Below are 26627 nucleotides of genomic sequence, written 5' to 3' on the forward strand. Positions count from 1 at the left end.
TCCTAAACTGGTTTTGTTATCCTAGTGTAGTTCTAATTTCCTCAAGGAGGTTTAGGAAACTTGTCCTATGAAAATTCAATTTCAATTCTACAAAAAGTGAAACAAATACACACATGCGCACAAATGTACACATGCACTCTTACCTGGAAATATAGCTATACCTCAGGTAGTGCTTCACCCTATGTTTTACCCTAGCCATTTTGCAGTTATCTGTCCTACTAAATTGCATATGTTAGAAGATCTCTGTCTCCTTACAGGCAAAGATTAAGTATTCTACCTCCACATCTTTTACATCTAACATGGTGCTGGGCATAAAGTAATAAATGCTTTTTTGAATTAACTTACAAAAGGAAATATAAATGTTATAAAATCGACAGTGTGCTGTATCTCCAAAAAGGCTAGAATCTGCTCTCTAAATAATGTTAATAAATGTTTTAGGTTTCTAGAAAAAATTTTAATAGTTTTGAAAATTTAAAAGGTATCATAAACTTTCCTTCCTCCCTGTCATTTGGCTATTCCCCTTACATATTTCTGCTATACAGATAGCAAACTGTATCACATTTTACTTTTCATAAAACAGATATTCACTTAACACCTACTCTATGCTAGGTATGTTGCTTAGCAGAAAGACTCTGCCAGTGAGGTCAAACATACCCCCAAAGATCTAGAATATATGGCATTTGTAGCATCTGTGGATTGCTGAAGTGATTCTTTTTTATTTTCAAACATATAGAAAAAATAGAGAAGAATAGTAAATAATGTGACAAACAGTTATATATCCATCTGTTTACATGTCTGGTTTTCCTATTAGACTGTTAGTTCTTTGAGGGCAGAGATGCTTTATGTTGCATCTTGTGTGCCTAATACAGAACTTTGCACATATTGGGCACTCAATAAATGTTTGTTGAAAAAATGATTCAGTTGAAAAACATGGTACGGCATGAGGCTTTATTTTTAATTAAATAATGGTATGTCCTTTTTTCACATTTCCTTCAAAGTCTCTAAAATAATTATGGAACTAATCTCTTCTGTTACAATGTGACATTCCCAACTAACTCCTTTAGATACTCACTGTCTTATCTCACTCAAATAGCATCCTTTGATTACTCGGATACTTGTACTACTTCCGTGTTTGCACTTGGTTGTCTGGCTCTAGCATGTGTGTTGGTCCTTGTATTTTCTCACTACATTGCATTGATACCTAGGAAGCACTGCAGAAGGGAATGTGTGCTAAGTAAGGTATCTCTAGAATAGCGTGCTTTCCTCCATGAACAGAGAGATTTAGCAAAGTGTTAAAGTAGGAAGAAGACAAGACCATTTCCATGAACTTTTCTAGAATTGACTTTGGGTCCTATAAAAGGAATCATTAGACTTTTTAAAACATACTACCTTCAGGAATGGGAGAGAAAGAGACAGGGAGGAAGGCAGGGAGACAGGCTGACACCACATGTGGAAATAGGCCAGCTACATTTCCTAAGGAATGGAAAGGAATCTCCAAATTAATATGCTGATGGTACTGGCTTCCGGGCAAGAATTTAACATTGAGGCATGAACCTAAAATGAACAAATTGCACTAATTTGCTAAACCTCAAGAAAAACCTAATTTTCTGTTTTTTGTGAATTGTAAATAAAGTCATAAAGATACCTACTGAAACAGTTAAAACCAAAACCAAACATCTGTATTTTCTGTGACAACTGAGTTGTAAAACAGGTAAAGATTTTAAAAAGTGAAATGCCCAGGATTTGAAAGGTATAAACTAGCACTATTCTTCTGAAAGTCAGTTCAGTAATATATATAAATTTAAATACATATGATACACACAAAAAACCCCAAAGTTTTGAAAAACGCTTTGGCCCATGAATTTCAAGAATTTATCTACAAAGATTTTATAACAAGAAAATTCACTCTTCTGCTATTTAAAATAGCAAACTATCGCAAACAATCCAAATCCTTACCCATAGGGGATTTGTTAAAGGTTAATAGGTCCTTATGAAGGAATACTCAAGTATTTTTATACATATACTTATGAGTATTCTTTCATAAAAATTTATTATCTTTAACAAACATGAGAAGAAAGAGGTTTTTTATTTTGGTTGCAGAACTCTTTTTATACCCAAAATGAAATCTAGTTACAACCTAAATTTAAAGAAAAACAACAATAGGAACAGCAATACTCAAAGGTGCTCTTTTTTTTTTTTTTTTTTTTTTTTTTGGCAGTGCTGCGCAGCATGTGGGCATGTGGGATTTTAGTTCCCCCACCAGTGATCGAACTCGTGCCCGCTGCAGTGGAAGTGTGGCGTCTTAATCACTGGACTGCCAGGGAAATTCACAAAGGTGCTTGCTTTAAAGAAAGGTGGGGAACTTGAAACACTGTCCACTCATCCCCAGGGTTTACTCATAGGAACTTTATGGCTTCAAGGAACACATTGTGTAATCCACTACTCTTCAAGAACATTTATTGTGAAAAAAAAATTTTTAAAAAGCAAGATGATAAAATGACTGCATTTTTGTAAAAAAAAAAAAATAAAAATAAAAAATGTATACACACACACGTTTATATATTATACGATGAAGAATGGTTAGAAAGATATACATCAAAATGCAAACAGGGCTTATCTTTGAATGGTAGGTTTATAAGTAATTTGTATTTTCTTATTGCTCATATATTTTCCCATAGATCTTCTGCAGTATTACTTAGCATGTATTATTTTCATAATAAGGAAAATATTATTTTTAAATCTATGTTTTAAAGTTGGATTCTTCTGTACAGTAAGCTTTCCATATTCTTTTATTTCAGTTGGTATTTTAAAGTATTAACAATTCTTTAGATGCATACTCAACTGGAGAAAGATGTCTTTAATCTTACAATCAAGGAGACATTAAAATTCAGTAAATGAACTCTTACTGGCAAGTTTCTCTACACCCTTACTATAGATTTTCTTTATGCTAAGTTGTGTATACCTCAATAAAAAATACTCTATGCTCTGATTTCTGTGTCTTTTCACATGCTGTTCAATTTCTGAGGAATGTTTCATCCCCTGATTCTTCAGATGGCCGAATCACTCTCAGCCTTCAGATCTCAAGACAGACTTTCAGGGGTCTTCTCCAACGACACTAAGTATTCGCCATCATTGTACTGTTGCTCTCCTAGCACTTAACACAATTTAAGTTATATATTTGTTTACTTATTACCTGTATCACCAATAAAACTGAAGTCTGCAGAGACTATATGTATTATTTGCCAATATATTACACAATGCCTAGCGTAATACCTAGCAATTGTTCATAAATATTTGCTTACTGAATGATTGACTAAATGCTTGCTAAAATTTGAATTTAGAGACTTATGGAGACTCAAATGGTTTAAAATAAACTTTCCCACCCTCTTGCCTAAATGGGTCGACAAGGTCCTATTTTCAATACTGTTTACAATTTCTGATAACTTCAATAATAGCCCAGGGTCATATTAACTAGGCACATTTTAAAATGGTTGTATCAAGTGATCCATGACTCACAAAAGGTCTGCTGAGATGCCTCCTTCAGGACCACTGATCCTTTATCACATATCCTTTTGGAAAATAAACATTCTATAATACAGAATAAGTATTTGCCACTTCAATATTTTCTAAAGCTTCCTCCAGCCCTGCTATTAATTATTATTGAAGCACACTAATTAGGGCTAATCTCAATATACTGATATTTATTACACATCATTCCATACTATGTTGATGCGTAGCCACTGAACTATAAACCGTTTCTGTCAGGAATCTGAACAGTGTAAGCTACTATTTGGGGCACAATTTAAATAACAGGGGCTCCAACAATGGCAAACCAACAGTCTCAGAAGAGCTCTTCTAACTAAATGGAGAACTTAAAAACACCAAAACAAACAGTGTAAGAAAAATAACCATAGAAGACACCAAATAAGCATAGAGACATAACATTTTAAATACTTCCAAATATTTGGTTTCAAAGCATAAATGGAGCATGTGGGCTTTCCACATCTTTTTCTGCCAAGTCCCAGGAAAAGCTGACCATACTACAGTCATCTAAAACAGCTGTTAGAACTGATCTTCAAATATTTGGTTTCAAAATATAGACCCATTTGCACTTTAAAACTCAGATGCCTGCATACTTCTACTATAGCACTGCACTGAGATAATCCTTTCAAAGTAGGCTGCTGGCAAAAACAGATCTTTATTCATGGTGAGAACTGCTTCAAATGGACACAGCAAAATGTTAGCCTAAGTCCTAAAGTCAATTGTCAGAAAAGATAATTTGCTCTGGCACCAAAATATTCCTTTTCTTTTCTTTCTTTTTTCTTTTTTTTTAAGGAAGAGACTAAATTTTGTGAGTTATTTAAGGTTAAAGAGAGAGGGTAAATGTGAAATGTTAAGATTCTAGAAGCAAGGGAAAAAGTTTATGTTCACTTTCCTTAAAATTGTTGACCTCCTTAAACTAAGCTTCTTGTTTAGCATATTGTTCTTGTGGGTACTCAAATATAAACTATCAAATCTGCCTCACTTTGGGTTGCTGGAAGGTCCAAGCCACAGAAAAGGATCTTAATCTAGAAATAAGTCAAGTGGTTTAAAATAGCCTTTCCCATATTCTGGTATAATTATATTTGTTTTCTAGGACTGTGTATAAGCATGGCTATCGAGTTGTAGTCCTACACTTTTGACAGTTATCTAACACCACAGAGTAACATGTTAGGAGACTAGGATGATAGGTGATAAACACAGGGCCTTTTATTCTTTTGAGCAGACATCAATTCTGATTGATCAATTTCAACTTGCCTGAATATCTTTATGTTTCTTTAAAACTGTAGGCAATGAAAATGCCTATACCTTTATGAATCACACTGCTTTGTTTCCCTTCAAATCTTATCAATTAAACCTTGTTCCTGAAAGAGGCACTTAAAAAAATAAAAAGAATGATAAAACAACTCAGAAAAAGAACTGTATTTGGCATCTTACGAAACAGGAGTCCATCTTCACCCTATTTTTCTGATAAGTATTACCCAAATGGAAAGAATAAGAGTTACAATGGTTAAGAAATGTATCTTGAGTCATATAACTGATTAATGAGGGAACTGGAAACTTTTCCCATTTCCCTACTTAGCATTCCTCCCTTGCAGGCAGCTCTAAGGACACCCCAAACCAATGAAATTCCAAGTAGATAAGAATACTCTTCTCAACCTTACCTCTTTATGCACCTTCCAACTGTCTACTGTCACATTGAAGAGAGCTTTGAGGGCCTCAATGGCACAGTCTGTCTCCTGAGGTGAGAGAGGAGGTCCATTACGGTCTATGGCCGATTCATATTCATCGGTCCACTTGATGCTAAAGGCACTTTCCAAGATCTGGGTTAGCAGTGGTAGTCCTTGGAGCTCATAGCGCAATTGTGACCTGATGTCGGTGTGCAAAAGTGACAGGACGAAGAGCAAACGCAAATCAAAGCACTTAATGTCATTGATAAACTTTCGGTCCTTGCACTTTCTCAGGAGGTTACAGAGCTTTGCAGCAAGGTTAAGTTCCAGGCTGAGCTGCTGTGCCATCTGACTGTTGAACACTATATTACAAAGACATTTTAATGACTCCACAATAACTGGGAACTCTGACACCTTCTCCAAAGAATCATCCAACTCATTTAGCTTGGCTAGTCGCAGCAGTATCTGCATATTTTCCTTGGTTGTTACAGGAACTAAAACCTTTTTGTCTCTGGAGAGAATGCGGAGAACTTCCAGGCAGGACACTTGACATGTTGTTGGGATGTCCTTTAAAAGGACTTTAAATATGCCTTCACAGAGTTTCTGAAAAACAAGAATGAGTATGAAAAAATCATTATTTGGCTTAAGTGATTTAAAACAGAATGTTTCTCTATCAATGTATTTAATTGCAGTTCAAGATCTGGCTAGAAAAGATTTTTACTTTTTTAAAGTCACAGAATGTTATAACTGAAAGAGAATTAATATTTGGTGTACTTCTTTTACTTTACAGATATGGAAATGGAGGGCCAGAAAGGTTAAGTTACTTGTATGGGGCCAGGGTGAATTAGTGGATTACCAACAGGTAGAGTATAGATTTCCTAACTTCCAGCCCAATATTCTTTCTATAAAATCACATATTCTCTTGTAAATTGACTAGTTTCAAAAGTCTTATGTAGCTTTGTTCTCAATGAATTTTTAACATCAGACTACACATACTATCAGGATGGAAGGTAATCATCTGAATCATAGCTGTTTCCTTCCTGGAAATAAAGATTAATGCCTTGAGAACTGGTTCACAACTGGTTACAAGTATAGGCTCTTATAAAAAGATCTGAAGAAGTCTGCATTTCTCCCCAGTTTCAGCTGTGCTATTTCTTCTGAATTTGTAGTACTACTGCAGTAGTCCCATGTTTTATAAACCTTAGAACTCTCTTTAGCTAGCATGTAATAACATTTAATCATCAAATGACCCCAGAGAAGATCTTTAGTGACAACGCCGCTAAAAACTATTCTAAGTGTTGGGTTCCAAAGAGGGCTCAGCTGGTACATACGATGCCTTTGAGTCAACTGCAAAAAAGTGTCCCACTCCAGGCTAACTGCAAAAAGTATTCCTACTGGGTGGACAAATTACAAAAAAGCCCTCTTCCTCTGGGCAGCCCTGTGCCAGGACACATGGCTTGGGAAGCTGAGAGTGTGGGCAGGATCTTAGCTTCCCTTTGTTCCCTTCATGTGGGGCACAGATTACACAAATATATGTAGTAGTCCTGGTTCCAAATCTTGCTACCACTATCTAAGAAACAATTCTTTATTTGGACCCAAAGTGCTCTCTGTCTTAAATTTTTTGAAAAACAGTTACTTGTCACTGCCAAATGTAAGAACCGCTATTAATTCTCTTAAAACTTAATGTCCAGCTTTCTTCTCCATAAACTGCAGATCTGGGTCTCTGAAGCTCACACCTTATATGTGCAGCAAACAGGTATAACCATTCCACTGCTGACCATTTCTATACCCATTACATTTTATAAAAACAACAGCAACAACAACTATGACCAATACAAAGTTTCACAAAGTTTCTGTTAACCTATCATCAGATTTTAACTCTTTTAAAAAGAGGCTATATGTGGGTCAAGCATTATTATCTTGGCAGGAATCCCAGGCCATGTGCATCTTCCCAGTATATCTGAGTCAAACAGCTATGGAGATGTCAATTTTAAATGTACTATGTTCTCTAGATGGAGGTGGGAAGGAAATTAATCCAACAAGCTAAAAAAACTATCCCTGGGACTTGCCTGGTGGCCCAGTGGTTAAAACTCCTCACTCCCATTGCAGGGGGCCTAGGTTCCATCCCTGGTCAGGGAACTAGATCCCGCATGCTGAACTAGGACCCAGTGCAGCCAAAAGAAAACAAAACAAAAAAACTCTATCCTTTAACATATCTGATAACTAGAAGAGACTTCCATTTAATGTTTTAATATCACAGTTAAAGCATTTTTTTCATGAATGCAGTTTTGGGGTGGGGGAAGTATAATGTGCCCATTATTAAAAATACATAAAATGGGAAATTTTCTCCAATTTCAGATCTTTCACATCCGAGACAAAAAAAAAAGTACCTTCTACATACTGTTTTCTACGTGGTATATTCCTGGGTGGTAGAGTCAAATAACCTTTGCTCCCACACAATTTTACGCAACAGGGAAATTATCTACATTCCTGTTTAAGAAATACATAATAAGGTATTATAAAATATCATATATGTGAATCTGGAGTTCTACATATCTAATAGAACACAGAAATCTTTAGCTCTTTTCTTTCTAAACCAAAAACAATAGCAACAATAAAATCCAAAAAAAAGTCTGTGGGTAATACAGCTTCTTTCTTCCTTCACCTTCAGACTCAAGAAAGAAAAAAAGCAAAGTATGAATACAAATTGGAATAGCCAAGGCTATAAACCAAATGGACTGTTAAACTCTGGGACATAAGAAGGCTACATAAAAGAGATGAGAGAGGCCAACAAAATTTATAGTTAAAAACTGCCTCATCTAAAGGCTTGTAGGAGATCAGCAACCGAGACTGTTTTAAGCAGTTTTCAATCACAGTTGTTTGTAAACATGTCATTTCTCATCACAGACTTGCCTCACGTGACAACTGTTAGGTAGCTTTTTGCTATAATGTCTCTTGAAAAGTAATACCACTTCTTGGACAATGAACCCTTCCCTTTTTCGTATTACAACTTCAAAAAAAATCAAAGACATACTCAAAACAAAAGAAGTGATATTTAACAGACACACTCATTGCTGTACTCCATACGATCATTTCTATTCAGAGAATATTATAAAGAACAAAGAGCAAATAAACCACGTACCACATCTGGATGAATCAGAAAAGTTTTGCTTTGCATACGAACACCAAGCAAGAACACTGATGAGGTAGCATTCTTTACCTCAATCTGTTGAGTGCATGCATGACTTCTATGTTTCAAAGGTTCTCCTGTTTCACCTTTATTTTGCCCTAATGGTATCTTCCTGTGCTATAACTATTTTCTTTAGTTGATTTTACTCTTCCTAAAACATTCCCTGCTCTCTTCAAACACTTTCCATAGCTCCCTGCTGCCCACAGAATGTCCCAGAAATAAGCTCAGTGTCCCCTCTCCTACTGCTGTCTCTGTCACACACATACCCTCCCTCTTCTTTCTTTTCCAAGTGCTCCAAATGGACTCCCAATCCCCTGACCATATGTCCTGAACCTTTCTCCTGCCATTCCCTCAGCATGGCCTGCCTGTCCCCATTTCCACCAGTCAGAACCCCATCTTTTTCTAAGGTTTAATTTGAGGACTAAGGGGTCTAGAAGACTCCCCAGCCACTTCCTCCCTTGCTCCCTTTCTATATAGCACTTAGTTCCAACAGCACTTAGTTCCTTTTTACAGAGTGAGCTATTGGGGCATCTTACTCCTTTCCAGGCTCCTTAAGAACAAAGGCTATGTTTCATCTCTAGCCCAGTGGCTGGCCCAGGTGTGCTATAGCTGTTTTTTAAGTGCAAAAAAACCACAAACTCCCAAAGATTACCTGCTTTAAAGTCAACCACCTGACTCTCCAGCCCCTTCCAAAGAATAACTTTTTTGTATTCCTCCACCACCAGCCAGCTCTCACTATCAAGTCTTCTCTTCCTCTTTTTGCAAGTACAATAAATCATCATTACATAACATTTTAAGTACAAACTGTTTTTATTTATTTTCAAAGTATTTATTTATACAAACTTGTTATCACTGTTCAACTGATATACTTTTTAATCTGAAAACTATTCTGGTATCTTAGATAACCATGATAATTATGTGTTATCTTAGATAACACGTAATTTTTTTCCATTAGAACTGATGGAAATATCTTCTGATTTAAAAACTTTTCACTTAGAGGTAAGGTTTTCAGGAATAACTAAAGTCATAAAGCACAGCTTAGGTATGTTCACAAAGTATAATTATTTCAGAGAGGCTGTGGAAAAACCCTTTTAAAATGCTCATTAGCTTAGTAGCCATGGCTATTTCCATAAAGTTAGACTGCAAGACCCAGCAGCAGAGACTCACAATCGAGATTCTCAGTGTTAATACCAGGCATTGTTAAAAAATTTTGGTAGTTTGCTCCTGAATGGAAACCCTAGAGTATACTACAGTAGTGGTTCTTAAACTTCAGCATGCATCACAATCACCTAAAAGATTACCTGTTGTTGTTAATTTTATTGAAATACAGTTAATTTACAGTGTTGTGTTAATTTCTGCTGTACAGCAAAGTGACAGTTATAAACACACACACACACACACATAATATGCATATATATATATATTCTTTTTCATATTCTCTTCCATTATGGTTTATCACAGGATATTGAATATAGGTCTCTGTGCCATACAATAGACCTTGTTGTTTATCCATCCTCTATATAATAGTTTGTCTGCTAATCCCAAGCTCTCAATCCTTCCCTCCCCACCACCCTCCCCCTTGGCAACCATGAATCTGTTTTCTGTGAGTCTGTTTCTCTTTCGTAGATACATTCATTTGTGTTGCATTTAGATTCCAATATAAGTGAATCATGGTATTTGTCGTTCTCTTTCTGACTTACTTTACTTAGTATGATACTCTCTAGGTGAGGGTTACTGAAACACAGATTGTTGTACCTCACCCCCCAGAGTTTCTGACTTAGTGGGTCTGGAGTGAGGCCAGAACTGGGACTTTTAACAAGTTCCCAGTTGATGCTGTTGCTGCTGATTCAGGAGCCACACTCTGAGAACCACTGAACTACAGCTAACAATGGACTGACATAACTTGGATGTTGGGGGCCAGGGTTTAACTGAGAGTAGCTGATAGATAAGCACAGAAAAGTAGGCAGAGCTGAAAGCCATTAGTACAAACACCTTAACTTTTCCTCAATTGTCCTAAAGATGTATAAAGTGGCAGGAATAGGAATGGGATGTCATTATCTGGTCACATTACCTTCCTTAAATGTTAAAAATCAGTAGAGGTGTGAAGCATATTACTTGTTTAAAATCAGTGGTCCTGGGCCTGAAACTTGTTCAACTTACCATGGACTCTTGAACCAGAACAGAGTTGTGATTAAGAGCAAAGGTTCCGGATTTAAATTTCTTGTGTTCAAAGGTTGGCTCGTCTACTGTCTTCTAATGGTGTGACCTTGGCAAGTTAGTTACTTCTCTGGGCCTCATTTACTGTATAACTTATATGATATCACACATGTATAGTGCTTAGAACAATGCCCAGAATGTGCTAAGTGTTCAGTGCTGGTTATCATTTATATATTATTATAAGGTAAAAAATCTCAAAGTCCTCAGCTTAGCATTTAAGATCTTACAACCTGCTATTTTGAGTCTTCTCTTTCATACTATTCCCCTATCAAACCCTCCTCTCTAGCTGTATTCCTTTCAAATTATCTCATATAGAGCTTTTTTGTTTTCTTACCATCTCCTCTCTATATGCATCAGTCCTTCTCCCTCTTTTTTACTACCTAAGTTTTAACCATTCTCCAAAGATAAGCTTAAAATTAATTTTTGATATAAAGTTTTTCCTAACACTACAGCCCCCAATATTCTTCCCCTCCAAGGAACACCCAAACCAAAATTTGTAGCAATCATTGGTGCTTAGTACATTCTTCCTGTTTTCTTTTTATGAGTTTGCCTCAACTACTAAAAGCTCTCTGAAGGTGGAAAGGACATCTTTCTTTTATGAGGGAAGAAAATGTACTGTAGTGGCTTTTGAATCAGAAAAACCTGGGTTTAATACCCAGCTTCACCACAGTGTGATTCAGACATGTTATTTTACTCCTCTGAGCCTCACTTTCTCATTTGTAAAATGGGAATAATATCACTTACATCTCAGAGGGCTGTTGTGAAATAGACTCTGGGACATAATAAGCACTCTCTGGATTGTGACTATTATTATGTTTTATTTCTTCATAATCCTTATAGCCCTCCACAGAGCAACTAGAACAAAGTAAGTACCCAAAATATCAACTGACTTTACTAAGAAGTTTCCCGAATTTAAAGCATTAGTAGAAGTCTATTAATGTTGCCTTGACACTTCTCCTTTCTAAGAAGGAGAGAGAGAAGTAGTTAAGGGCTATTCTTGTGATTGTACTGGTAGGAGGTTTGCCCCATGAGCAGCAGAAATTGTGTCTTCATATAAAGTTCTTTTTCCTGAAGAGTTTAAATTACTTAAATATACATGTTCTTTAAAATGTAAAATGCACCAAACTATTGAAGAAAATAGAAAAAATATTCATAATTATACTACCTAGTATATTTTGTATGCAGTGGACAGAAGGGTTTATCTTAGTCAATCTACTTGAGTATCAGTAACATGCATATTACTTCAGTCTACACAGTCACAATCATCATGTATATACAACTTTGTTTCCGGTCTTTTAAATTTAATTTTTAATGTAATTATAAGCATTTTACACATTGCTATAGAGTCCTTATAAACATAATTGTAACTTGATGCAATATTAAATGATTCCTATTCTCAATAGGTCTTTAGCATGAAATACAGCACAGTTCAGAAAAAGCAATGGACTTAGCATCAGAAGGGATGACTTCCTAATTTTAATAATTACAGTAATATTGTTTGCTTACGTGCTTTATAGTTTACAAAAAACTTTCACATATGTTCCTCAATCTAAGGAATGCTTACTGAACGTTTACTATATGATTCTTTTAATGACTGCCTAAGGACACTTAACTAAGAAGTAGAAAGCCAGGACTCAACCCAGATCATCTTACTCCAGTGTGATTTCCACTGTCAGTCCATGATTGTACGATAGCTGCCTCTCATTTACTAACTGTGACCTTCAGCATGTCAGTTTATTAGGTTTTCTTCTTCCTCTACACCATGCATTAAGACTCTCTAAGGCAACCTTCTTCCAGCTCCAGAAGAGTAGGCTTTTCACTATGAATCTGTAAAACTAGGATTAGTTTTGGCTTTAACTATGAAACAAGTAAAACATGCTATGACATGTATGTGAGCATTCAAATGATCTGTCATGATTTATATACTGTCCTAAAAGGTGATTTCCAAAAATATTTAAAAAAAGAGAAAAGTCAAGTTTTACATACAAAGAAAATGTCTTTGCTTGTAATACAGACATCATAGTTAGTCTATAGTACTCTGGCAACCCAAAAGAGGTAGTCAGAAAACACTTTAGACAAATACTACTCAAAAGTATCTGCAGACTGGTGCCAATTCACAAACTGTTTGTTACCAGACCATGCTGAGATAGGTACATAAGTTGAGATAGGTATAAAAAGTTGAAAGTATGTATTCAGTAATTTGACTTTGCTATGACATCCAAGCATGTGATTATTTCTTTACTGATTCATTTTTATTGTATTTTTAAAAGTATTGGTCTAACACAAATTAGGGAAAAATTAACAAGCAAAAAGCTTGGTCTTTCATCACAAATACTGTGAGAAGCGCTGTTCTAGAGAGTGCATTTTATCCTGTATAAGTTTTCTTCAAGTAAATAAGGCAGAAAAACTCAGATCCCAGACTAATGAGGAAATAATATATAAAGCCTCATAAATATACTTACTAAGACTTTGTTTAATTGTTAGGCATTGTGGTAAAAAGTGATAGATGTCCATCAAAATCCATTCTCCCTTTCTTAAATAGTAACAGAACTGTGGCAAGGCTCATGGCTGCCTACCCACAGCACGCTCCTCAGCTCTTCTTCAAATCCATATGACTGAGTTCTTGCCAATGGAATGTGTGTGGACACACTGTATGCCCTTTTCAAGTCTGGGTCATTAAGACAGCGGGCATGCCTCCTCCCTTTTTTTGTCCCCTTCTGAAGCCCAGAACCTGGAATTAGCAGCCCAGCATAGGCCAGAACAACACTCAATGGTAAAGCATGACTTGACAAACTTATAAAGAAACTTGGCCACTGAATAAACACATGGAGCAGAGCTACTCATCTGCATGGTTGATCACCTCAGAACTGTTACTTAGAAAGGTAATAAACCTTTCACTTCTTTCTTGGGGTCCCTTCGTTGCAACAACTTAGCTTCAAATTTAAATAAGAATGGACCTTTGAAATATGATGCCACATCAATGCCCCATACAGAACCTCTTATACCATCATTTCATAAGTAACAGAAATTATATTTTACCTCAATGATTAAGCAACTACTCTCTATATCTAATAACAAGAGTTAGAACAACTTGGCCTGGTTGTGCCAAGTTGGTCATTTGTTCATTGTTCAGTTGTTCATTTGTTCATCTATTCATTCATTAAGAATACAACAAGTGTCCTTTTAATAAATCCAAGATTAAATGGGTATGACAGTATCTATAGGGTTGTTGGGGGAATTAAACGAGATAATGTATATGTGCTGCCTTATAATAAAATAAACACTCAATAAATGTTATTTACCATAGTAACTACAATGTATGTGCTATATATAGTATTACCATACACTTTAGTAAGAGGCTACATGGTATAATAGAGAATACGAGTTGCCAAGTCAGACAGACTTCACTTTGCTATTAATTACCTGTGAGATCTGGGCAAGTAATTTGTTTTTTCTGAGCATAAGGTTTGTTACATGTGAAATGGGATAATACCCTATGTATTACAGTGCTGTTTATTAAATGAGAGGATAGTATACAGTAAGAGGCAAAACTGTACATTTCTAAGAACAAGACCTCTAATTAAAGATTTCAGCCAATAGCAGTATCTTGAAGGAGGCTTGTTTTTCTGATTGAAATAATGAGTCTACATGTATATTTGACATCTAGTTTTCTCTCCAACATCAGTGCTTATCAAAAGGATTTAATGTACAGAGGTTTTCAAAAATCTTTACTATTAGTTGGTGAAATTAAGGTAAAGATTCATAAATTAATTTAGAATAAAAATGGCCCAATGACTGAACAACCAAATAAAAAATGAAACAAAAGTGAACAGAGAAAGTGAACACTGCAAAAGACAAGCACTAATGTCTGTTTTATTTATAAGAAACAGGAAAATGCAATAACTTTCCAGTTCAAGTTGGAAAGAGGGGGAGAGTACACACATAGCACAGGCAGTGAGTTCAACTTGGCCGTAACCCTATGATAACTACAGGCCAGAAAAGAGTCAAAGAGCCAAACAAAATGAGTGTAGTTTCCAGAATCAGAATATTAAGAGTTATAAAGGGCTATAATGACGACTTAACATCAACAAACACCAGCAGTGCAAAAGGTTCTGCTAAAAAAATGGGTTTTGTGAGAGAATAAGTCTGGGATACTTACAAGGCTTATTAAAATAAAGATTCTCATATGAACTATGGAAAAGAAACCTGTTTAATTTTTTAAAGCTTATATTTCCTTTACTTATTTGACCATAGAATCCTTTCAGAAAATAATACCCAATAACATACTCAGGATTAGGGGATATTTACTTTATAGATAGGAAAACTGACTCCCAAAGAGGCTAAATGATTTGCTTAAGGTAGCATAGAAAGCTACAATGAGAAAGCAGACTAAGATTATTATTTGACTCCCAGTCCTACTCTCTTTTCATTCTACTGATATCTGGTGATGAAATAAATAAAAAATGAGTGTTCCAACACTCAAAGCAATTCTGGGATAAGGTAGGTCTGTGAAAGGAATTATTGAGGACTGATTTTTTTCTCCTTAAATAAACAGACTTAAGTCCTTAAACATGGCTCTACTTCTCATTTAATGTTTCTGTTCTTCTATTGTAGTGGGAGTGAAATACCTATCCCTTACAGTCTACCACTTTCTCTTTAGTAAGAATGGATTCCCCACCCACCCGTACTTTCTTGTCTATTATGTCTACAATGTTAACCACATGTTCTTGATTTATGCTCTCACTGCAATCAACCAGTGCTCCTATAGTGATGGGATAGGACCCTGCTCTTAAAATAGGCACATTCATCTGGGAGATACGGCACAGTGCCAGGGATACTTAAAGTCACAGGACAATCCTTGTGCATCCTCTTTAACCACTGTTTTACTAAGAGATTTATCAAGGGTGGGGTAGGGAAGTTTCTCATGAAAATAAACAAATGTGTTACAACTCACAACACAAAAAGTCACATGGATTTTTAAGATGAAAATTCAAAGGTGAAAGCAATTTTATAGTTAAGACAGGATCCCTTGAATGATGCCTCCCTGGCTTCTCAAGGTTATGCCTACACTCTTCTCTGATGGATGTCACTGGATATATATTCCACGGGATCTAATTTTAGTTCTTAACTGGAGCTGAAGGTCAGCCACCTAAATCTGATAGTTCTAAACTTTTGCCCTCTGTGTACAGCAATGTTGAGTGTGTATGTGTGTGTGTGTGCACACGCTCACGCGAGACAGAAAAAAACAGATGTGTTACATTCTAAAATAAGCTTACTATAATCAACAGAACAATGCTGTCAGTTCCAGAAGACAGACTTATTAAAAAACTATATTTTACAAAAACATTAAACAATGACTTACTGCCAGGATTCTACAATGTGCTTTAAAGAAAGGTTAGAGAGGATTCTGGAGGTCAAATTTGGAATTTCTTTATAAAAAGCTAATGATGAGATTTTCTGAATGAATACTGACGCAGCTGGTTTCATTTAAATTTAGTTTAATACTATACACACTTTGGGGTTTTCTTCTTACTTGTAGTATGGGAGGCAATAGTAATTGTCACTTTTTATTTAATGGATACTGTCCTTGTGAATGAGGTTTTTATCTCACTTCATAAAGTTCACCTTAAGCTACCCTTCTTGCACATGTACATTTTTTCAGTAATATAATCCTTCTGGCTATGTTCTATATCATGGTGATCCTGCCAAAAGACTGAAAAGAGAGTTCAGAGTAACAACAATTATGTAAGTTTGGCTCTAGTTTCTTTGCTAATTAGCAATCCTGAGAAAGACATGACGTATCATCAAGAGTTCATTAACAGATGGGAAAGACAGCTTAGGTGTAAATGAAAATTTAAAAACCAATCAGCTGCCCTTCCTTTCTTGACTGAGGGCAAAAATGGACAGGTCAAAACTTTTAATTTCTCTTCAAATACAGTACCAGCAAACTCTGCTTCTCTTACTACTTAAGTAGGGGTCTTTATGTTTCAGAAAGCCCTCTTCTCCACTACCTATGCAAAACATATTTTAGTATTTTAATATACTGATAAATACTGAAGTATTATCACCTGTTGCATTTTAACTTGTCAAATAAGGGAACATTATTTAATCTTTATTTAGTTCTTAGCCGAGTTCTAGTTTGATTATGTAGTACACTAACAAGGCTAGAAGTTGTACACTTTGTCATATACGTATACGCCATATTTTGGTGGTTGATATAGATCCTGGTCCCATGGATTTCTATAGCTTTTTGCCTTTTTAAGTGTATCACAGTCTTTCCTACATACAGTCTCTTTGGAATTTCCTTACTTTGTCTCTAATGCCATCTACTCCACAACTCTCAACTCTTCACTCTGAACTAGTTACTCTATCTCTAAATCCCTAGTTCTCAGCTCTAGTAGCCCAGGCATGTATAGAAGAGTGTCAAGGGCTCTGATGGTAAGCTGAAGTTATGAACTAAATGCTTGTATCACCATTACATTCATATGTTGAAACTCTAACCCCAATGATGGTATCTGGAGACAGGATTTTGGAGAGGTTATTAAGGTTAGATGGGGTCATGACGGAGAGGCCCTGGTCTTAGGTGATTAGTATCCCTTTAACAAGAGACACCAGAGAGCTAGCTCAGTCATTCTCTACCCTCCTCCCTTCTCTGCACAAAGAAGTCAAATGAGTATACAGTAAGGTGACGGCTGACTACAAGCCAAGAAGAGACGTCTTAGAAGGAATTCTACTTTGCCAACGCCTTGATTTTGGACTTCCCAGCCTCCAAAATTGTGAGACATAAATTTCTTTTTTTTATGCAGCCCGGTTTTTGGTATTTTCTCATGGTAGCATGAACAGGCTAAGACACCCGAGAATAGGGACAAGAATTACGTTGTCTCAATGAGATACTTGAGATTTTAGAGGTCTTCAAAGGCACAAGAACACACCAGTGGTACAGCAGGAAAAAAAGCAGAGAAATAGTTTGGGTTTTTTCTAATTCCCAGTTCTACTATTTTCTGAACTTGTATCTGGAGCCTTTCCTCAGGTGTAAGATAGAAAAATATCTATTCCACAGGGTTACCGTGAAAGATCTATATTATTAATATTATATTATTTAATATGGATAGCATCTGAGACAACATACTGTAAGGTGTAAAGCATTTTACAAGTTATATACTGGGAAACAGTACAACTGAAGTAAAAAAAGCACCTGGGTGCAAACACTAGCTTGTAGCTATGTGATCCTGGCAAATTTTTTGAAATCATTGTGCCTCATTTCCTCATCTCTAAAAATAGGGATAACATCTAGGGCCTATAAATATTAAATGAGATGATATAGTTAAAAATCTCCAGCATAGTACTTGGGGTAGAATAGAGGCCCATGCACATTACATCATAAAGATGGCCAGATGGACAAACAGATCAAGTAACATTAACAGGCACACTCTGCACAAGCACAATAGGACTAGAAAATTTTCATGTGTATTTTCCATTTATTGACAAAGCCCCTTGAAAAGGAAAGTGCTGATGTTATAACACTGCAATTCTGTATAATTTTATAGATTCTATAGTGTCCATTTAGAATCTATAGAGTTCATTACTGAGCACTTATGTGCATAGCCCTGATACAGGCACATAACTTAAAATGCTCCCAATTTAAAATTCAAGTACATGCAAACTATTCAAGAGAAATAAATTCTAACCAAGTGACAAAAAGTTTATTTTGGTTGGGGGGCTATAAAAGCACATTAAAAAAAAGAATAACATTTTTAAGGTTCATCATGTGGAACCCTGTATCAGTAATTTATTCTTTATTATTGGTGAATAACACTATTGTATGTGGTAAAAAAAAAAAACAACACATGACTCGAGTTCCTTATAATATTAGGGAGATTAAACATATGTAAAGTGAATGAATAAGGAATATAAATGTATTTCAATGTATAGCAGTCTAAGCTGTGTATTAAAAGATTAAAGGAATAAACTACACAAAGAGAATTTAGCCAGAGAAAGCTTGTTGATAAAGAAGCTTGACGAGAGTGCTGGGCAATAAGTAGGGGGGAAAAGTGAAAGAGATGGAGCAGGAGAAAGGAGGCAGAAGACAAGCTAAATGGTGGAAAAGGCGGAGGCAGAGAGGGACAAAGTAGGAGGATCAACTAAAGCAGATTAAGAGTTCATACAAGTAAAAGCATTCTAACAAGTAAAGTTACCTAACAGCAGAGTTGCTGCTGTGCAGTTCCCATTACTGCAAGTATTCAGTCAGAGTATGATTACCCTCAGCGCAAGAGACCTTAGAAGGAATCACTATACTGGAAGATATTCTGGATCCCTTACTATACTGTAAGTTCTCTGAGGAGCTGCCCCACAACGATGATAATTGAAGGTAGAAAAGGAGGTAGGAGACCTAATTTGAGTCCCAGATCTTCCATTCATTAATTGTAACCTCAGGTTAAGTCAGCCTCTCAGTTTTTCATTTATAAATGGGGAAGTTGGGAACATTGGAAATGTCTGTTCAGCCAAGAACTCTTTCAGGTCCTAAGAGTTTTTAATTAGCCAAAGATGTACATATTCTCCATTTTCCTTCGTAAATGGTCAAACTTTGTAAGGAAGAGCTAATTGCTAAGGAAAAAAACCCCAACATTTTAGGGAGAAAAAATAGTAATAATCGTAAAAAAAAATCTGCAGCATGCCTAAATCCTATAGGTCAAGTACTGTACTGCTTATAGGGAGGGATGACACTAGATATCCTTACTGGTTATCCTATCCATTCATATTGCAAATCATGTGCTTCTGTTTCCTGTCAATGGTTTTAATTAGCTCAGTGTCAAACCTTTGTTTATGCTCTGCATCAAATCTCAAATTTTGGATGCCTACAATCAGAAAACAGAATCGATTCAAAAGCTATCCAACAGGTCAATTCAATTATTAATGAGTGGCAGTATGGTGCAGCACAAGGGCCGTGGAGCCAGACTGCATAGGCTTAAATCATGTCCTCCAACTTTACTTAGGCAAGTAATTTACTTCACTAGTTTGGCAAGTAATTTCTTTCTGTGCCTTAGTTTCCTCATTTGTAAAATAAGTAAGATAATAGTACCTACTTTATAGCTTTGTTGTTAAGGATTAAATGTGTTAATATTCATATAGTGCTTGGAATGATGATGGGCATGTAGTATTTAATAACAGCTTTACTGATATATAATTTACATATCATAAAGTTTACCGTTAAAGTATATAGTTCATTGGTTTTTAGTATATTCACATTTGTGCAACCATCATCACTGTTTAATTTTAGAACATTTTCATTACCCCAAAAAGAAACCGAATACCGATTAGCAGTAGCTCCCCATTCCCCCCCTGTCCTAGCCCCTGGGAAACCAATGATCTACTTACTTTCTGTCACTACAGATCTGTCTATTCTAGACTTTTCATATGAATGAAATTGTACATTATGTGGCCTTTTGTGTCTTGCTTCTTTCACTTAGCATAATGTATTCAAGGTTCATCCATGTTGTAAGCACTTATAGTTGTGGCGCACGGGCTTAGTTGTTCCATGGCATATGGGATCTTTCCAGATCAGGGATTGAACCTGTGTCCCCTACATTGGCAGGCAGATTCTTAACCACTGTGCCACCAGGGAAGTCCTTATATTCCCTTTTATAATTACATAATTACCTTTACTAGTTCTCTTTTGTTTCTTTGTGTGCATTCAAATTGCCGTTTGGGGTGACTTGCTTTCTGTCTGAAGAAATTTTAGTATTCCTTGTAAGGTGGGTCTAGAACAAATTCACTTTTTCATTTATCTAAAAATGCCTTTATCTCCCGTGCACTGTTAAAAGATAGCTCTGCTGGATATAAGATTCTTGGTTGAGTTTTTTTCTTTGAGCTCTTTGAATATATTATTCCACTGCCTCTGGCCTACATTTCTGACGAGAAGTAAGCTGTGTATCTCACTGAGGTTCCCTTGTAAGTGGTAACTCATTTTTCTTTTGCTACTTTCAAGATTTTCTCATTGTCTTTGAGTTTCAGCATTTTTACTCTGATGTGTCTGTGGATCTCTTTGAGGCTATTCTACTCAGACATTATCGAGCTTCCTGGATATGCAGATGTTTTCCAATAAATTTGGGAAGTTTTTAGACATCATTTCTTCAAATATTTTTTCTTCTCTTTTCTCTCTCCTCTCCTTCTGGTACTCCAACTATGTGCATGTTGGTACATTAATGTTGTCTCGTATTTCTCTGAGGCGTTCATTTTCTTTACTCTTTCTTCTCACTTCTTTACCTTGCATATGCTATTGATTTATCTGTAAGTTTGCTTATTCTTTCTTCTGCCAGTTTGAACCCAATGTTGGGCCTCTTTAGTAATTTTTTTTTTCAGTTATTGTACTTTTCATTTCCAAAATTTCCATTTGGTTCTTTTTTTTTTTTTTAATAATTTCAATCTTTGTATTGATAGTCTTCATTTCATGTGATGTTGTGATCAAACCTTGCATTACTTCTTTAAATATGGTTTCCTTTAGTTTTCTGAATGTATTTATAAAGACTACTCTGAAGACTGTCTGTTAAATCCAACATCTGGTTGTTCTCACAGGCAGTTTCCATTGCCTGCTTTCCCCCCAGCGTATAGGTCATTCTTTCCTGTTTCTTTGCGTGGCTTTTCTTTCTTTCTTTTCCTTTTTTTTTTTTTTTTTTGAAGCTGGACAGTTTAGATAACATATCAACACTGGGTAATGCTCATACCCTCCAAGATTTGCTATTGTTATTTTTTTATTTGCTCAGTGACTGGATGAATTATTTTAGTTAAGTATATTTTCCTTCTCCTCCCTGCAGATGCAGCTCCTCATGGGGCTCACCCTTTCGTATGCCACAGTTATCCTGGGATGACAGTGGCTTTGGCAGGCCTTTCTTTGACTTTCTCTTTCCCTGACCACACCCAGCTGTTAAGCTCCACTAACTGCAGGCTGATTGATCTATTGTCTTCAACAATGTCCTGGGGCATAAATTGCTCTACAAACTGAGCCAATTTATTAGGGCTCCTTTGAAGAGAGAGTTCCTAAGGTAAGTATTTAAGATTTGTTCTAACTACAGGAGCGTTCCTCCTAGCTGTCTTTCCTACTTTCTTTCTAGCAAACTAGCTAGCCTTCTGGTAGCCCAATATCTCCAATGAATCTGTCAGTCTCCTTCCAATTGCCTTTTACCACAACATGTACCTTCAGGCAGGAACTTTACACTGTTGCAAATTAAGGTGGTCCCTTTGGGGAGAGATTCAGAGCTCACTGTTAAAAGCTCTGCTTGTTCCTCTGGGCAAAATTCCTTGGTTCTGATGCTGAGGGCAGAGACAATAGCTCTTCTTTCTGGGTGACACGTTGAGAGCTCAGCTGGAGAGGACAGGGGAACAGCAGCCCCAGAACGCCTCAGCTCACCTCTCCCAGGGTGGAACCTGTGTCCCATCAGCCAGGGCAAGTACAATTGGGGCCCCAGTATTCTCAATGGTGCCCTACCCAAGAGTGCCTCTGTCCCATGAGTGGGGACTGGGTGAAAGGAGGGAGACCCCACCTCTCAGCTATACCTACCCAGAATTTTGTCCTAGCGACAAGTAGCTCAGGCAGGATGAGAAATGCTGACCTTACCCCTGTCCCTACTGCATAGATAGCCTTTAACTGAGAGCAGAGGGAAGTGGGAGCTCTGTGTTCTTGGCTGCATCAGTTTGGAGGAGAGTTTCCATCTCACTCCACTGAGAGTGGGGAGAGAGGGAGCAGGTCTCAGTTCACATACCACAGACTTTCACTTTTCTGACTGAGTTTTAGTAGATTTTCCTGAATAAGCATTCCTTCATTGACTGCATGCTTTTAGGACTATTTCAAGAGACTATAAATGGTTGCTTTTTTAAAAAAATAACCAGTTTCATTGGGGAGCAGGTCCATAAAGCTCTCACACTGTAATGGCTGGAAGCAGAACTTCTTGATGAGTTTTGTATATGAGAAAAAGGATCTGAAACCCTAAAGTGCAAATTAGAGATACTACTCTTAACATTCCCAGGCAGAAATCCTAAAAAGTGATTCATACAGAGATCACGTATGGACTGCTACATCTATGGCTTACTAAATCAGAAGTGCTGTTCTTTCTTCCTACATTTAGTCCTTCAATACCTTGGCAAAACATCTAAAATAAAAAAATGGAGTCTGAAATTAAGTTTAAATTGTTTTATTTTTGAACTACTGTGAGGCATTCATCCTGGCCTATGATATAATTCAGCCCTTCTGGTCAAGTTTTATGCCAGATCCAGCTGGACATAAACTTTAAAAAGTAAAAGTCTTAAAACACTTTCAGTAGTGTGTGTGTTTGTGTGTTTTAAAGAAATCAAGATGTTAAAAAGGATTATTTTTAAAGTTATTGGTTTCTAAATGAGAATTGTACTTGCATCGTATATCAAAGTATTCCCTAAGGTGAAGACATCAAATAAAATTCGAGTCAAATTTGCAAGACACACAAAGCTCATTTTGTTTTAGTGAAAATTGGAGTTTAACAATTTCAAATGACTAAACTAAGTGTAAAAGGCTTTCAAAACAAGCATCCATGCCTCAAGCTATTCCTAAGCATGGATTCACAGTATAGGATTGATGGTTCTATCCTGGCACATTTTCCTTGGGGGACTCTAATATGGAAAATTACCCATTCATTTTCTATAGTCCATAATGGCAACCCTCAGTATGCATCTGTAGCTGAGAAAGCGCCAAACCAAACACCATAGGAAAATAGCCAACTTAGGAACTAAGGCCTAACACAGGACCTGGCACACAGGAATTACTGAAAAAATATTTGTGGACTACAGAGATCTCTACTAATATGCCAAGTACATCCAACTTTGGGAAAAAAGTAAAAAGAAGAAATATTTCAAATGGTAAAATGGACTTTTGTGTTCAAATAAATTTATTTCACTCCATAAACTGGTTCCACAAGTGATACTATCTCCAAACCTAATAACATTTTTATGTTTCCCCAAAAGGAATATGTAAGATAATTGCAAAGGCCCAATTTTAGAGAAAATAAATGATTAAAAAGTATATTGGTCTTTGCCTATGCCCCCAATCACACTACTATAAAAGAATACATTATCACATATATTATGTAATTATTATGTTCTTATTATAATCTACTATAACAGAAAAGTTCAAAATACAGAAAAGAGAAATTAAAATATCATCCACAATAATACTCAGCCACTATTTAGTGAATTTCCTTATAGACATTTTTCTTTGTAAAGTTTTTATTAGTTTCACATGGTTGTGATCATTCTGTAAGAATACTTTTGTATTCTGCTTTTTCAGTAAACAACACTGTGAAATGTGCTTGAGATTCTGCTGTCTAGTTAAGAGAATATCAAACTCAAAACCAAAAAATATGTACAAGTCATAGGAATTCTGGCCTCCACTCAATCTCCAAGTCCCCTTTATTCATTTAACAGGTGTTTACTGTAGGTGCCTATTCTGTGCTACATGCAGTGCTGGGGACTGAAAATACAAAGAAAAGCAGCCAGAATTTTTGTCCTCAAAGAGTTCTCAACTCAGTTAATTACCCTCTGCCTTCACAGAAGTGTGAGCTTACCTATGTGAGTCTGAAGTTAATGAAATAAACACTTGAAATTTAACTATTTTTAATTTCACTCTTGAGGAAAATTACTAAATACATAAAGGTTTACCTCAGACAACAACTGAAGTTTTCTACATTTGATATGGTTGTATTCTTATCTTACAGGTGAAAGAGCTGCAATTCTTCTAATCATTTTATGACAGGTATTTTTCAACATTTATTGCAATTAGTTCTCTTTATTGGCCAGATCAGCTGTATTCTAGAAACCAATATGAGCTTTCATTTCCTCAAGATGTAAATTTTCAGATTATTCATCATACCTCCCTCCATCCTACATATTTGCACGATATATTTGTTTATGTGCTGGTAGATAATCATAGCCACCAACTTAGGTAGAGAAGATGTAAAGCAAATGCTTCAATAAGCACAGGTGCTTATATCCAAATAATCATGAGCCACATGTACCTGGAACTATTTGCATTCTGTGCACAAACATTAGCAGTTGTATCTGATTTTACTTCTCTGGAAAAATTTAAGAACTCCTAGTTGGTAATTTCCTTTGATATTTTCCAATTTAAGTCTAGTTGCCTAAATGGTGTCTCAAGGTATGAAATAAGAGATAAAACAAGGTACTGAGTCATAATTTCAAACCTTCTGAAATATACCTCAAGTGGTAATGAGTGGGAGCCATGGAGCACTGAGCAGTGAAGGAACTGCACGTAATAGCCAGAAAATCTGTTCTCTGTGTGAGGCTCCAGCACTTACTAGTGATGTGAGTGTTAACAAGCTGTCATTAACATGAGCCTTGGTTTTCTTATTCATAAAACTGGGATGGTAATATTCTCACCATACTTACAACATTACTGTATTACTATTGAAAAGCAAATCTTTATAAAAATGCAAAATGCTACGTGTTAGGAATTAGGTCTAAGGATCATTACTTAATAGCCAATTCCTAAAAAGTTCATATAATCAAGTTGTAATTTTTGAAAGACTCTGTTCCCTTACATTTACTTAGAGGTTGCCACAAGGTTTTACATAGGAGAGGTGTATTTTTCAATGACAGCACCTGTGGTTTATTGAAAGGGGTGCTGCCGTTACCAAGGAGCTGCTGGTATAAGGCTTCAGAGACATGTTTAGGAAAGAGAAAAAAGAACTAGGGCAGCAAAACAAATTGGATGGTAATTTGAGTTCCTCTTATTTTAAGACTGGATTTAATGTGGAGACATACCTACTATTCCATGCCTCTCTACACTGAGAACTTAAAAAGCTCTTAGGATGTAGAGCCTTTAGAGAAGTCCAATAATTTTGATTTCAAAGTCTTTTTAGGGCCTTAGGTATGAAGAGTCTCTAATGGTTTTAACCCTTGGAGACTGAAATAGTTTTGTTTGCCAATGTTTTTCCATTAATGAAGATTACCTAGCTAGGTCCCTAATGACATTTGTTTATATCAGACCTCCCAGGAAGCAGCAATCTACAAGCTATACTGCAAATAACACCAGTACAGTAGTTACTGTCATCAAAGATCTAAAAGGCAGTAAAAGACAATACTTTGAAAATGTTAGGTTTTGCTACTATCCTATAGGAAATAAACATGCTTTATTAATAACTGTGTGGGAATTTTTTTCCCACACAGTTGAAAGTCATATGGCAGGGGGAGGAGAATTTCTGTCTTCATGCACTTATTTTGACCGGTAAAAGCACTACCAAAGATTCTAGTATCAGATTCACAAGGCACCATGAATCTATAGATATAGTATGGATCCTCCCAACTAAACCAAATAGCAGCTGCCTTCCTAGCCTGAATACCTATCATGAGTATATTAAAAAAAAAAAAAAAGTTCTTTTTAACAATTGCTTCTTTTTTCTTTTCAAGTAACTATCTCTCCCATTAGCACATAAGCCTGTCTTTCTCCTTCTCCCTCTTTACCACAGTGCAGTATTCCATTATGTAAATGTACACAAGTTTCTACAAATATTCCCTAATTGCTGGAAGCTTTATTGTTTCCAATCACCTGCTACTATGTACAATGCTTTGGTGAAAACTTTGTTTACTTTATTTCAATCTGTCCACAGAATAGATCTAAAAGTGACATTGCTTGGTCAAAGGGCAAAATGCATCTGTAATTTTGGTAGATACTGCCAGTTTCTATTCCATAGAGAATTATGCCACTTTGCACTCCCACCAAGTGAGTAAGGTACTCATGTTCTGAAGACCATTTATAAAAATGCACATGCCTGGACCCCATCCCCCAAATTCTGACTCAGTAGATAGGTGGGGCCTGAGTAGGCTTATCTTGAAAAAGCTCCCCAAACAGCACATCCCTGGCTGAGAACCCTGTTTTAAAAGGTATTCTAGTCTTGTATACATCGTTCAAATACAAAAGAAAATCAGAGTTAAATCTTTAACCTCCAAAGTCTATACTCCTTGTCACTCAT

General features: G+C 36.2%; 1 protein-coding gene across 6 annotated transcripts in view; it reads right to left on the minus strand.

Annotated features, from left to right (window-relative positions):
* The window catches only part of RIC8B (RIC8 guanine nucleotide exchange factor B), a 92395-nt gene that overhangs the window by 55838 nt on the left and 9930 nt on the right, over positions 1 to 26627 (minus strand). For all 6 annotated transcript variants that reach the window (XR_009054571.1, XR_009054570.1, XR_009054569.1 and 3 more), the window contains exon 3: positions 5205 to 5813. Coding sequence is in view for 3 of the 6 variants with exons in the window: in XM_057740554.1 (XP_057596537.1) it covers positions 5205 to 5813 (609 nt within the window). In the remaining 3 variants the exon portion in view is untranslated. The remainder of the gene's footprint in view (positions 1 to 5204; positions 5814 to 26627) is intronic.

Source organism: Hippopotamus amphibius, chromosome 7, assembly GCF_030028045.1.
Source record: "Hippopotamus amphibius kiboko isolate mHipAmp2 chromosome 7, mHipAmp2.hap2, whole genome shotgun sequence".
Lineage (NCBI taxonomy): Eukaryota > Metazoa > Chordata > Mammalia > Artiodactyla > Hippopotamidae > Hippopotamus > Hippopotamus amphibius.